Source organism: Musa acuminata, chromosome BXJ1-7 (assembly GCF_036884655.1).
Source record: "Musa acuminata AAA Group cultivar baxijiao chromosome BXJ1-7, Cavendish_Baxijiao_AAA, whole genome shotgun sequence".
Lineage (NCBI taxonomy): Eukaryota > Viridiplantae > Streptophyta > Magnoliopsida > Zingiberales > Musaceae > Musa > Musa acuminata.
In genome coordinates this window covers 40783199-40795593 of record NC_088333.1, presented here as the reverse complement: position 1 = coordinate 40795593, position 12395 = coordinate 40783199, and the positions used below count along the sequence as shown (strand labels likewise).

The 12395-nt window shown below is 39.9% G+C and overlaps 2 protein-coding genes across 2 annotated transcripts; both read right to left on the bottom strand.

Moving 5' to 3' along the window:
• Positions 1-1257: 1257 nt before the first annotated feature.
• On the bottom strand, positions 1258-3854 carry LOC135679418 (patellin-3-like). The gene is made up of 4 exons (XM_065193157.1): positions 2649-3854; positions 2156-2280; positions 1926-2067; positions 1258-1822 (listed from the first exon to the last, which is right to left on the bottom strand). Exons 1-4 carry the CDS (start codon positions 3813-3815, stop codon positions 1562-1564), a joined length of 1695 nt encoding a protein of 564 aa, XP_065049229.1. The 5' UTR covers positions 3816-3854; the 3' UTR covers positions 1258-1561.
• Positions 3855-7523: 3669 nt separating this feature from the next.
• On the bottom strand, positions 7524-12039 carry LOC135679417 (cystathionine beta-lyase, chloroplastic-like). The gene is made up of 13 exons (XM_065193156.1): positions 11877-12039; positions 11584-11773; positions 11397-11509; positions 10840-10910; positions 10644-10735; positions 10484-10571; positions 10283-10394; positions 9873-9969; positions 9681-9762; positions 9011-9128; positions 8388-8495; positions 8217-8319; positions 7524-7976 (listed from the first exon to the last, which is right to left on the bottom strand). Exons 1-13 carry the CDS (start codon positions 11955-11957, stop codon positions 7801-7803), a joined length of 1431 nt encoding a protein of 476 aa, XP_065049228.1. The 5' UTR covers positions 11958-12039; the 3' UTR covers positions 7524-7800.
• Between the last annotated feature and the right edge of the window lie 356 nt (positions 12040-12395).

The window sequence follows — 12395 nt, the reverse complement described above, 5'->3', positions numbered from 1 at the left end:
GAGAGTGTGAGAGAATGTTTTCCTCCTTGCGTGACGGCGACGGAGAGTGTCTGCTGTAGGCAGCAAATAGGAGAGGGAGCAAGGCCGGCGAAGAAAAGCAAGACCGGTTAGCACTGGCTCTGAACCCGTGTCTTGGTGCTTCTTCAATGACTCCGCTTGAGGCAGCGTGCTACTGTGGCCGCTTGGCTAACACATGGCGATGCTGCTGTCGCCAAGAGGAGCTGCTCTGATACCATGTTAAAATAAAGAGATAAATGAGTTGTAGAAGAAGAAGTTGAATGTTATTGACATATCCTCCGTCTTTATATACAGGTTAGAAGGAGAAGTTTCCTCAACGGGTTAGAGGATTTCCCTCAACAGAGTAGAGAGATTTCCTCAACAGTTAGGGAAATCTCATCTACTTATCATAGAGAACAAGCAGAGAAACAAAATCTCCTGGGTGTTACAGTGGCTGCATGTCATAAAAGAATGGCTTCCTCCAATGTTCCACTTCATTCATGGCTGGCTCAAACTCTCCTTGCAAACCACCACTTTGTGACATTGCCAAAGCAAGTAGGCAGGGTGGGGTCCTGATACAGCCAAACACTGATGTGGTACAGGTTGTGCCATGTCCAACCCCAAGCTTAAAATCTTCCAGACAATATCCATGCAGACTTACAATAATTACTTGCAATTAGTTTGCATCAGGAAACTGAGCATGTAGAACACTCAGGAGTGAACCAGTCCCTGCCAATTCAGACAAGGCAGAACGAAGGAGATGGGTGGCTTGCAGACAGGAGAACACAAGACTGCATGAGTCCATTGTAAACAATAAAAGCTGTGGCTGGTCTGCACATGGCTGGCCTGCAGAGTCAATGTTGAAAACACAAAGGGAGCAGAGAAGAACTATAATCTTTGGACAGATCTGTTTACTCAAGCAAACAATCATGCCACGGAACAAGGAGCTGACTGATGCCATCATCTGGTAAATGAGGCTTCCCATGCCTTGTTTATGCTCATCATCACTCACATGCACGTCACGACACTGTAAACATAGGCTGCAGTGTACCCTTGTAGTCATTCTGAAGGGTTCATTCCCTTCAGCAGGCATTCAATTTGGCACAAGGAATTGTATGTGAAGCAGGATAGAGTGAGGGAAGAATGAATGATATGCACAGTTTTGGTTCTTACAGTAGCAAGCCAAGAGACATTCATTCTCCTGCAGCTGCAGCTATGAGAACATGACAAGCTAAGATGTAAAGAAAGAGAAAGGGGACATGAGGAAGATTCTTCTTGTAAGAAAAGTTACTAACAAGGCAACCCATATGACAAGAAAGTGCATATAAGACAATGTACAAAGCATTTACAATGATAACAAGAAGCATAAGTCCTCTTTATCACCTTTCTAACACCTCAACCATGTCTTATGAAACTACAGCAGCAACTCACAAGTAGGCAAATATAATTTTGACTCCAATAAACAAACCAATCACACACCAACAACAAAGGTTAAGACTGAGCTCTTCCTTTTATTTCTTTCATTTATATCAATGGAGATGAATGACGGTACGCCGCAAGCCGCTCATGTGGGTTTGGCAGAGCTCTTCGCCTTGGATCGGTAAAGGAGCTTCTTCTTCTTGGATGTTGGGTTTTCGATGTTAAGAACCACCTTTCCCGGCTCCCCGATCTTGAAAGAGGTCTTGATTACAGGCTCATCAGTGACAACCAACTTCCTAGTCTTCTGCACGATCACCGTGTACCCGTCCTCCGCGCTTGGCATGAACTCGGCGCCATAGCTCACTTCCCACCCTGAGACTCGGAGTTCCCACACCAGGAGGGTTGCCTGTGAAGATAGCGAAATGATCCGAAACAAAGCTATCACTAAAAACGCTAAAGCAAGATTAATTCTTCCGAGCACCAATGAGCAGTTCAAAACTAAACACAACCTCAGTAGCTGGTATTTCTATCGATTGCTTCGATGAGGCCTTGATGGTAACTTCGGTAACAGCATCCGCAGTGGTGAATTCTGGATCACTCTCATTGCTTAGTCCTCCGAATGCAACTGGAACTTGCTCGGGTGCTATGTACCTGTACCGAGAACACAAACACACGTAAGGAAATCATGAAATTACACAGAAATTATATTATCAAAGAAACTTCTGTGATCCTCGCGCACTTAAATAGGGTCTCTGCCGATTTGGACGGCCCGGCGAAGACAAATTTGCTCTTGGTCCTCTGCGTGAAGAAGGGACTCATCATCCGACTAAAAGCCAAGTACCACCATGGAACATTGATGAACACCTAGAAACACACAGATGCTACAGGTTATATTTTGCATCAATTGGTACATAACATAGTGAATTATATGTACAGGATCTCAAATTCAACCAAAGGTCAATCTAAAAGTTCTAACAGGGGAATCAATCATATAAGCAAACCACCAAATGGATGCAAAGGGATTGGACTACAATTTTCAGTTTTGGTAATCTGTATACAATCTTCTAAGCATCCTATGTTTTGAGCAAATCCAACATTTTATTATTCATGCTTTTGTTACTCAGAACTGATAAGAAATTTAATCTCTTCCGACAAGATGCAGTTCTTCGAAATCGAAAGACACAATTCAGATGAAATCGAACAGGAACAGTAAAAAGAGGACTAGATTTTACCTTCTTGGCGATGAACTCAGGGTAGTTGTCCTGCAACAGGGTGACTGCCTGCCTCGTAGCCTGGCGATGCTTCCCAAGCCGCGGCGTGTTCTTGAGATCGGTCACCTGAACCATGGATGAGACGCCACCAGGAGTGAAGTCCAAGAGCTCTCTGATGCCCTTCTCCAGGTATTGGATCCTCCACTTGAGGAACCTCTGCCTCTTCTCCTCGTCGCCGAAGGCTTTGTCGTAAAGTTCCTTGTTTTGGAACTCCCCATACACGTTGTAGCACACGGGGTGGCCCTCCCTGTCGACGGCGTGCATGAACACGGCCTTCTCCAGCTCCGGCAGGCCGAGGTCCTCCTGGAGGAGGGCCTCGATTCCGAACTGCTTCCGCCAGATGACAGCGTTCTTGAGCATCGACAAGGCGTCCTTCACCTTGAAGTCCCGGGCGCGGAGGAATTTGAGAAGGATGGTGTCGCTCCTCTCATCGCCAAGGAGGGGGACACCCCAGATGAACACCTCCTCCGGCGGTTCCGCTGGTGGTGGAGCAGGAGTCTCAGCTGGCGGCTCGTCTCCTGCGGCCGGAGTGAGCTCCTCCGTGGCCGCCGCAGGAGCGGTGGCGATGGGGGCGACGGTTTCCTCCACGGCTTCACCTGTCTTGCCGCCGTCGTCCTCGGCTGCAGCTGGTAAAGGTTCCTCCTTCTCGGCCGTTGGCTTCGGAGGCTCCACCTCCGGCGGAGGAGCGGGTGAGTCCGTCTCAGCTGGCTTCGGGGGCTCCTCAGGCTCCGTCTCGGGCTCCTCCGGAGCAGGGGCCGCAGCCGCAGGCTCCTCCGGCTTGGGCTCCTCCTCCTTGACCGGAGGTGGCGGAGGAGGGGCGAACTCGTTGTTGGCGAGGGCGGCTTGGACGAGCTGTTTGAGCTCATCAAGCGCTTTCTTCTCAGGGTCGACGAGGTCGGCAACGACGTTGCTCTCCTCCTTGAAGGAGACGGACGGTGCAACGATGGCCTCGGCGGGAGGCCCCGCTTCCTCCGCCTCGGGCTTCGTCTCCTCGGCCGTCTTCTTCGGCTCCGCCTCCTCCTCAGCCGGCTCAGGAGCTGGCGCCGGAGGTGTCGCCTCGGTCACCGCCGCTTCCTCCACCTTCATAGGAGCCACCTCGGTTGCCTTGCTCTGGGCTTCCTCCGCCATAGCCAACGAGCAAGCGCGACTTCGGTAGGAGACAAGCAATAGTGGCCAGAGGCAGAGAAAGCCAACACATATATAGATAAATAAATGAATAAATAAATACAATAAATACAATAAAATAAGTAAAAAAACAGTTCATGGATAATCAAATTAATCAAATTAATCCATAATCAAAAATATATTGTCAATTCTCGAATTTTAATCCATAATCAAATTAATCAATAATTATATTGTTATTATTGTATTTTATAACTATTTTGTGAAACAATCATGAAACATAGAAATTGATACAATACATATAGTTTCTATTAAATAAATTAAAATTTCTGAAAAAAAAAACATATCCATACTTTTTCATTGAAACAACATATTAAAAAAATTAAATATTTTCAAAGACCAAATCAAATGACTAATTGTCAAAACAATTATGGCAATGTGTTGTTGTGTTACCCACCAACTATTCTAGTGAGAAGTTTGTATGTCTTGCAATGGTACACATTTGATGCTCTTCACAAAGAACAAGTCAAGTGATACAATAAATAATAAATACTCTTAGTATTTATTATTATTTTATTGTATGTGTATACAATAAATCCAGCCCATTGTTTTGCCATGGCCTTGGAATTCTTGCAAGCTACAAGACAAAAGAACAACCCATCAACATCAACAAGCTGCCCTCCTTGACTTGCTATTATTGCTCAGCCATTTCCTCCTTTTCTTTGTCCATAAGCTTGTAACTTAGTTTCTGGTTTCCTAAGAAATGTGTCTTCTTCATCTGTCAATTTTTGGAGATGAAGGGCAAATGAGTCAGATCAATTCTAGGAGATGGGAGCAAGATGGCTCATTTGGAGTGGCAGTACCATTTGCTTAGCTGGTTGTGTGCCCCCCCCCCCCCTCAAATGTCTCTTTCTCATCTAATTTATGTCTGACCTATGTTTTAGTGTTGATAGTTACATTTAGTTGTATAGTTATCACAAGCCACAAACATGATTGTAAAGTTACAAATCCCAGTATATTTAGGTCGCAATAAGGCAGCCTTATGATTAGTTGCATCGTCTTTGCTATCGATTGTGATTCTAGTAATCTATCGAATGATATATCGATATATATCGAGCCTCCTATATTATTCGATATCAAAAAATAAAATAAATTACTATGTATCAACTCATATACAAGTGGAAGATAATCCTCAATGGAACTTGACCCGAGACAATGACAATTCCATCTCCTTCCTTAGCACAAGCAAGTGGATATGGTCCAAGATTCTCTTTTATACTATTTATTAGCATGAAACTTTTTTTTTTTTTGTCAATGATCCAATTTTACTCAATCGGAAGTCCACATCAATAAGGTAAGAGAGAGAGAAAATATATTGATTTGTAAGACTACAATCGAAAAGATTCACAATCACTGTCCTTAGATATCAAAGAGTGTTTATATATGTCTCCTCTCTAGAAAACTCAGGTCAATTACAAATAATTATAATTAATATTATTTAATATATGTTAAGAATATACTAATACTCTAATATTATTGTAATCATAATTAATTTTTATAATATTAATATCCAAATGATAATTAATCGATGAAGATTAACCACATGACATATTTGTAAGTTTTTAAGTTTTGTATGCATAAATATGCTAAATTTTAATTTAGAGAGAGAAGTGGAAAATCACTTATCCTATGTGTATATATAACAATGGTAGGTGGTGTTGTGCAACTTTTAACTTATAACTTATTGGGTAGGCAAATAACAACATAATTGTAGGAAAATGATTGCCTAAGCACTCAATAAATTTGTATGTCCTTTCCTTCTCCCATTACTTCAAGATTCATAGATGAATACTATCATTATTGTCTAAGTACTTCTTAATGATTCTTTTATCCCTTCATTAAGTCTACTTCCATATTCATACTTCATGTGAGTTGATTTAAGAAACCTTTGGTTTTGTTCACAAATATCATGAGATTTTGGAGGAAATTTAGATGGGAACATAAACTAAAAATCTGATTTCTTGATGAACATCCTCTTTAGTTTTTTTTGTTTTACTTCTCATTTAGTGTCCTTTGAAGATACCCTTTTTAGCTTTATGTTAATTACTTCTCAAAAGAAAAGAAAATTATATAAAATGCATTACAAAAAAAATGTGCAGAAAGGAAACAAAATTAAATTAAATTTCATGTAAAATCCATTTTCTATAGAAATTCTAACTTTGATTTAGCAAACTTTCAAGGGAATCTGATTAATCTTATCAAAATAAAGGGAAAATTATAATTTGATGAGGCTCAATTTTTTCTTAAAATAACTATTATTTTACTTATTCATTTTCCATGCAACTCCAACAGTTGAATTTGACATTCACAATAATATAAGGAATCAATTAATCAAAAGTTTATGCACTCCTCATCAACATTTAACAAAAAGGATGTTTTTTGTTATTATAGATTCAATTCATAGATAAAAGAGTTATTGGATGTGCTATACATCTCACAACTAATTTAGTTGCATTCATACTTTGTCATGTCCACACTGTTGTGTAGGGCACAACAATTATGACAGTGATGTTGATGGAAATAATATCAAATCCATCTTGAGCTGTCCCAACTCTGCAAATTTCATTAGAATCCAACATGCTGAGCTCCACCCTCTTCCCTACCTCCATTTCAATGTCATGGAGCATGGAATATACCAGGGCAAAACAACTTTCCATGATGAGGCAATTCATTGCCCAAAACATTTGATTCCATATTGTCTATCTCATGCACTTGTACAAGGTAGAAGATTCCTCACTAGAAGAGAGAGAGAGAGAGAGAGAGAGAGATTAAATAATGTTCTTGATCTCTGTGTTGGAGATCATCCTCACTGTTTTGCCATTCATTTGTTTGGTTATAAGGACTTCCATTCCTGCACTCTTTCTTCATATTAAGTGGCTGGAATATTAGGTAGGCCAACATGAACTATCACTACTCAGCAATCATTCCATAGGTGTTGGTGGACTTATTAGAATGATCTTTCTTTTCCCTTTATTCTTGGCAGAAGAATCAAGCTGATAAGATTATAGACCCTCAATTCTTCAAGCAAATGTGGGTGTGCCTAATCATCTCAATGAAGATGCTTGAAGGAGTTGCACTGACTAAGATAGGTTTCAGATAAGCTGATAAAGCAAAAGTAGATTTGATGGGTTGGCCATATACTTGTTGCTTCAGGAAATATCTCAATTTGGAACATGTAGTGCTTGTAAATGGTTTTTCTCAAGAAATGATCATCAAGTAAATCATGTTCAAAGAATTTTTTAATAGACAAAATGATGATCCATATATGATTTTTTTTTATCATATAGGAAAGATGAAAACTTGATGACCAAAAATAACATAACTCTCTCACATCCTTTCCTCAAAAGCCTTTTTACACTATCTTCCCTGCAGGCAAACAGAACACAGCCAATGATACATCACATTTTTTTCCATAGGTCAGCCTCAACAAGATCCAACCACATGCAAGTCTGATACATGGTGGATGTGCCTGTTTCAAGAGACAGGAGCATGAAACAAGTTTCATATGGATGACAATGAACATGAACCAGAAATCTAAGGCAGAGTTAGCAGTCTTGTAAAGAGCAACTAAGGTTTTGTAATTTGATGATTAGTCTTTTCTCATTGAGAATGCTTTTGCTGGCAGCCATGACAAACTAAGAAACCTCACAAACATGACCATAGAAGGGTGATAAATTATGCATCACATACCAATCAAAATCCATCAACAGCAGCATCAAAATGTGCCAAACAAGGATACAAGGTTTCTGCATCCTCTCCCTCTATCTTATTTCCATATAGTCAATACCTCCCAAAGATTCATAAATAACTTTTCCTAGAAGGGGACCAACTACTGGTTGTCCGAATGGAAGTAGTTTTACCCATTCAACTTACAGCTAAGCAGGGATTTGATTCACAAGAAAGCACAAGTGGATGAACAACAGCATCGACTTTAACCTGGCCCAGATCTAATGGCATAGTCTAAATCTGCTATAAGATCCTCAATGTCCTCAATGCCAACAGAGATACGAACGAGGTCATCGGTCAGACCCCTAGCCTCACGAACTGAAGCCGGTATACTTGCATGGGACATGAAGCATGGCAAGCTTATCAAGGACTTCACGCTCCCTGGATCAAATGAAAATACATTGTGAATGCACATCAAGAGTAGCTAACAAGAAAAAAATGCTATCTACATGGATGCTTTCGTCAAAATGGTAAGTGAAGCCTCTGTTGAGCTTCAATTCATTAATAGCATAACTATGTCAAATTGCAGCATGGTGACCAGCTAATGCTACAAAAAACATCTAGGAATAGAATTTTGTTTTCTCATCGTATGAAAGGCTACCGAAAAGGGAGGAGAATTACCAAAACTAACAGTTACACTGAAGTACTTGGTGCTTTGCACAATATGCTCTGAGAGAGCTAGTGATCCTGTCAAGAAGCTAAGTACAGAACCAGCACCTTTTGCCTGCAAAGTAAATCAAAAAACAAATGATCTTCCTGAGATCCTTATTTTACTATACACCTTTACCTTACCTGAGAATAATGCAACAAGCGCCCAGGATGGCCAGGAAGTCCGGCATAGTTCACTTGCTTCACCCTCGGGTGGGATGATAGGAATTCAGCAAGCTTCTGTGCATTAGCCTATCGGCAAAATAATAATAAGTGTGATGGCCAACAAGCACAACTCAATGCATACAATATTGAAATGATGCAAAGGTAATTATTCCACATCAATAATCACTGAAATTTGAAAACATAACAACCTTAAAACAACGTTAATGTTTCATTTAGAGAAACCAAATCCTGGTTCATGTTTACCATGAAAAGTATTTAACTTCAAAAAAACAAAACGTCTGCTTTTGCATGCATAATTAACACTCATGATTAAACTGCAAAAAGCATAAGTCATGCCCAGTTGAAAATGTCTCATAAATCCATGTTTTCTTATTAACAGGGTGTAGAAATATAAATACAGAATGCAAAATAAAGGTCATTTTATGCATTACCCAATTTACTTCGCATCTAGGTATAAACAAAGTCCACAAAACCCTATTGCTTTTACTTCTTTCATGGTTGGCAAATTTGTCTCCCACTTTAACTCCATACAGACAGGAACTTAAAGGCAATTTATACAGGGACAAAACAAATGGTTGCACCTGTTGTTTCTCTACACGCAGAGCCATGGTCTTGATACCTCGCAAGCAAAGCCAACAATCAAATGGTGCCAATCCAGAGCCTTCCGCATTTTGGAGGAATGCAATCTCTTTGGCCAGGCTGGTGATGCCATAAAAAAGAAAATAGGTATTATATGTTACTTCAGTAACAGGACATGGTAATAATTTCATAGTGACAGTAAACACAATCAGATTCGCTGATAGAATTATTAGTATGGCAGTTAGAAAAAGATAGTAAATTTAGAGTCCCACGATTCGTGGCACAAGTAGGCCAAGGCCCAGTAGGATGTCATGATACAATATTCTTGCATAAAAAAAGTTTATCAACGTGGTTGCTAATATTTAACTTCAGAATGATACTTGTAGAAACTAAAAAAGAGTCTTCTATACTCTTGCAAAAGCTACCAAAACAAAAGTCCAATGAGTAAAGCACTGAATTCCTTGCACAACTTTTATCCATAAGGCCCTTCCAATTCCAATAAACATCATACATCATATCTTGAAGCCACTTCTTTTTAAATTTTCTTGTTCTCCATAAAGCAGTATTCTGATAGATGATGTTTACCGGGATATATGATGTATGTCAACAAAATATGTGAAATGTAAATGAGATTGTGAGCTATAAATAACTTCAATAACAAAAATCTCCCACCTGTCACCCTTTACAGCAAGGATGCCTGCCATAAGATCACTATGACCAGAGATAAATTTAGTAGCTGAGTGCATCACAATATCTGCAAGGGGAAGAAATTGCCAGTAAATCAGAAACCTATCATTTAAATAAGACACTGAAGATGCCAGAACCTGTAAAATACTATTCTACAATAACAGTCCATAAGAATACCTGCTCCAAGTTGTAATGGCTGAGATAGCACTGGAGACAAGATACTATTGTCCACCATAACTAACGCACCAAAGGAATGAGCTATCTCGGAGATTTTCTGCCATGAAATGCAAATATTAGCAAAGGCATCTCATGATATCAAGAGAACAGATTATTTAAAAACAGTGACCAACAAACAGCATGATATAAGATCCAGGGGAGGCATCTTAGTTTTTCAAAAGAATGATCAAATGCTAAATAATGACACAAACTGGGGGCATCACACTGCAAATCCTACTATGCTTCATAATCAGATGAGAAAGGTCACAAAAAGCACCCTTGACTTATGCAGAACACCTTCATAGGCACAAGAATTTCCCGAAAAAGGAAGCAGTATAGTGTCTAACAAACCACTATAGCCATTTGCGTACACGTATGTCGGTTATCTGTTGGCGAGGATTTGTTGGGCTCTCTAACCACACAAGCTTTGTCGAAGGGCCAATTGCAGATGCCACCTCATTGATGTCAGATGTGTTAACTCGTCTGCAATGTCAAAAATATATAATGTTGTTAGCATTTGACTACTGTGGTAAAAAAAAAATCTGTTGAGAAGGGAAGGACACCAAACTAACTTCACGATAACCCCACTCTTTGGAACCACTCGTGATAGCAACCGGTCAGAGCCGCCATATATGTCATCTCCAGCAACGATTTCTTGACCTAGATATAAAAGCTTGGCCATTCAATTACGTCCAGTGGCAAATGTCAGGATATTTAAAGGTAGATTCACACCAGCTTCAACAAGATGTGTAACAGTAGCAAGAGCAGCCATGCCACTAGTGAAGCAAAATGCCTGATCAGCCTTCTCAAGCTTAGCCATAAGACTGATTATTTAGACAACAATATATTTATCAATAAAAAATGAGAAATGATTTCCAAATTATACTTGCTATATCTAAGCTGTGCATACCAGCATCAGATAACGAACCTTTGCAGCACATCTCGAGTAGGATTACCGCTTCTGGTATAGTCATAGGGGCCATAAGTAGTTGCTGAAGGCTGAAGAACATGGACAGGTAAGAACTTGCAACTCAACAAGCATATCACCAAATATTTCAGAATAAGCAAGAAATGACTGGCTCAAAAGGGAAAATTAAACTAAACTTCTTCTACGGCTCCACATTCAATTTAAACTCCATCCATGTATTTTTCCAGAACCAACACATATTCATAGAAAAAAGGAGAGGAAGCTCTTCAGCAACTCATTTCTCTTTGAGAAAGGGGAGCAAAAAGAAAATAAAAAGGTAGAAAAAGCTTTGCTCTTCAATATCATGCCATTATCATCCTCCTTCCCCAATTGATTAGACGCATCTATCAGAAAAAAGCTTGAAAGCCTGGGTTTGCTTCACAAGGCCTGCTATTTTTTGTTTCTTTTTCACCCTAAGCAACTATCAAATACAATTAAATGGCCTAGATTTAAAAGCTTCTTTAGACAATAAAGTCATTTTCTTTGAAGTGAAATGGAAGAAAAAAAGGAACTTTTACCTGCTTAAATGTGGATGTTTGGTACAATGGTGTACTCATAGCTCCATAGGGATCAAACGAATTTCCAAAGCCAGTCAATATCGTGGCGACGCTCGGTTCCCTCTCCTCCAATTCTGTAAAAATGAGCTTCCAAACTCAGTTAATTCATCTATAAAACAAGAAAAATGATCAAGAAGGCTGAACAAACCCGACTCCGAAGATAAATCATCCAAGCGATCAGCAAAACCCTCCGCCACAGCCGAGGTGCTCGTGTCCTTCTCCCTATCCCCGTCACCCAGACTCGTGTCCGATCTCCGTGACATCATCGCCAGCGGCGCTGTGCTCCTCTTCGAGGAGAACCGTAAACTCCCGCTAAAACCCCAGCAACCCTTAAAGCCCTACAATTGAAGCAACATCTAGGCGTTAGAATAGGTAATCATAGAAAAAGGAGCTTTTTGAGATGGGTAGGGAGAAGAGAGATGTTTCCGGCTGTCTTCTTACGGAAGGTGGATCGCGGGCAGGATTGGAGCAGAGAATGCGAACGACGGAGGAAGACGCGGCGTAGGCAGAGGTGGTCGCCATGGAACGAAAGAAAACTTGACAGGGTTTATATCACGCTCTCGGTCCTGGTTAGGGTTTTGACGGTTCCTACAGCGGCGAAAGACGACGAAGGAGACAGTGGAGGGGTCCGTAAAGGGTTTGTCAAAATGACAGACATATCCCTACGCATAAATTGGTTCCCATATTTACCCCTCTCTAAGCTAAGTTTTACATTCATTATTCATCCAATATCCAAAATAGTGATCGTATATATATAACGTAATATAAAAATACTATATATTTTTACACTATATTATAATATTTTCAGAATAAAAAATATTATGATATAACATAAAAAAATACTATAATATAATTATTTTAGTATTATTGGAAACACAATAATTCTTGGGATTTTAGGATTTTATCCTAAATAATTCTTAGATAAAATATACGAAATCTTTGCATTGATCGGTTCACAAG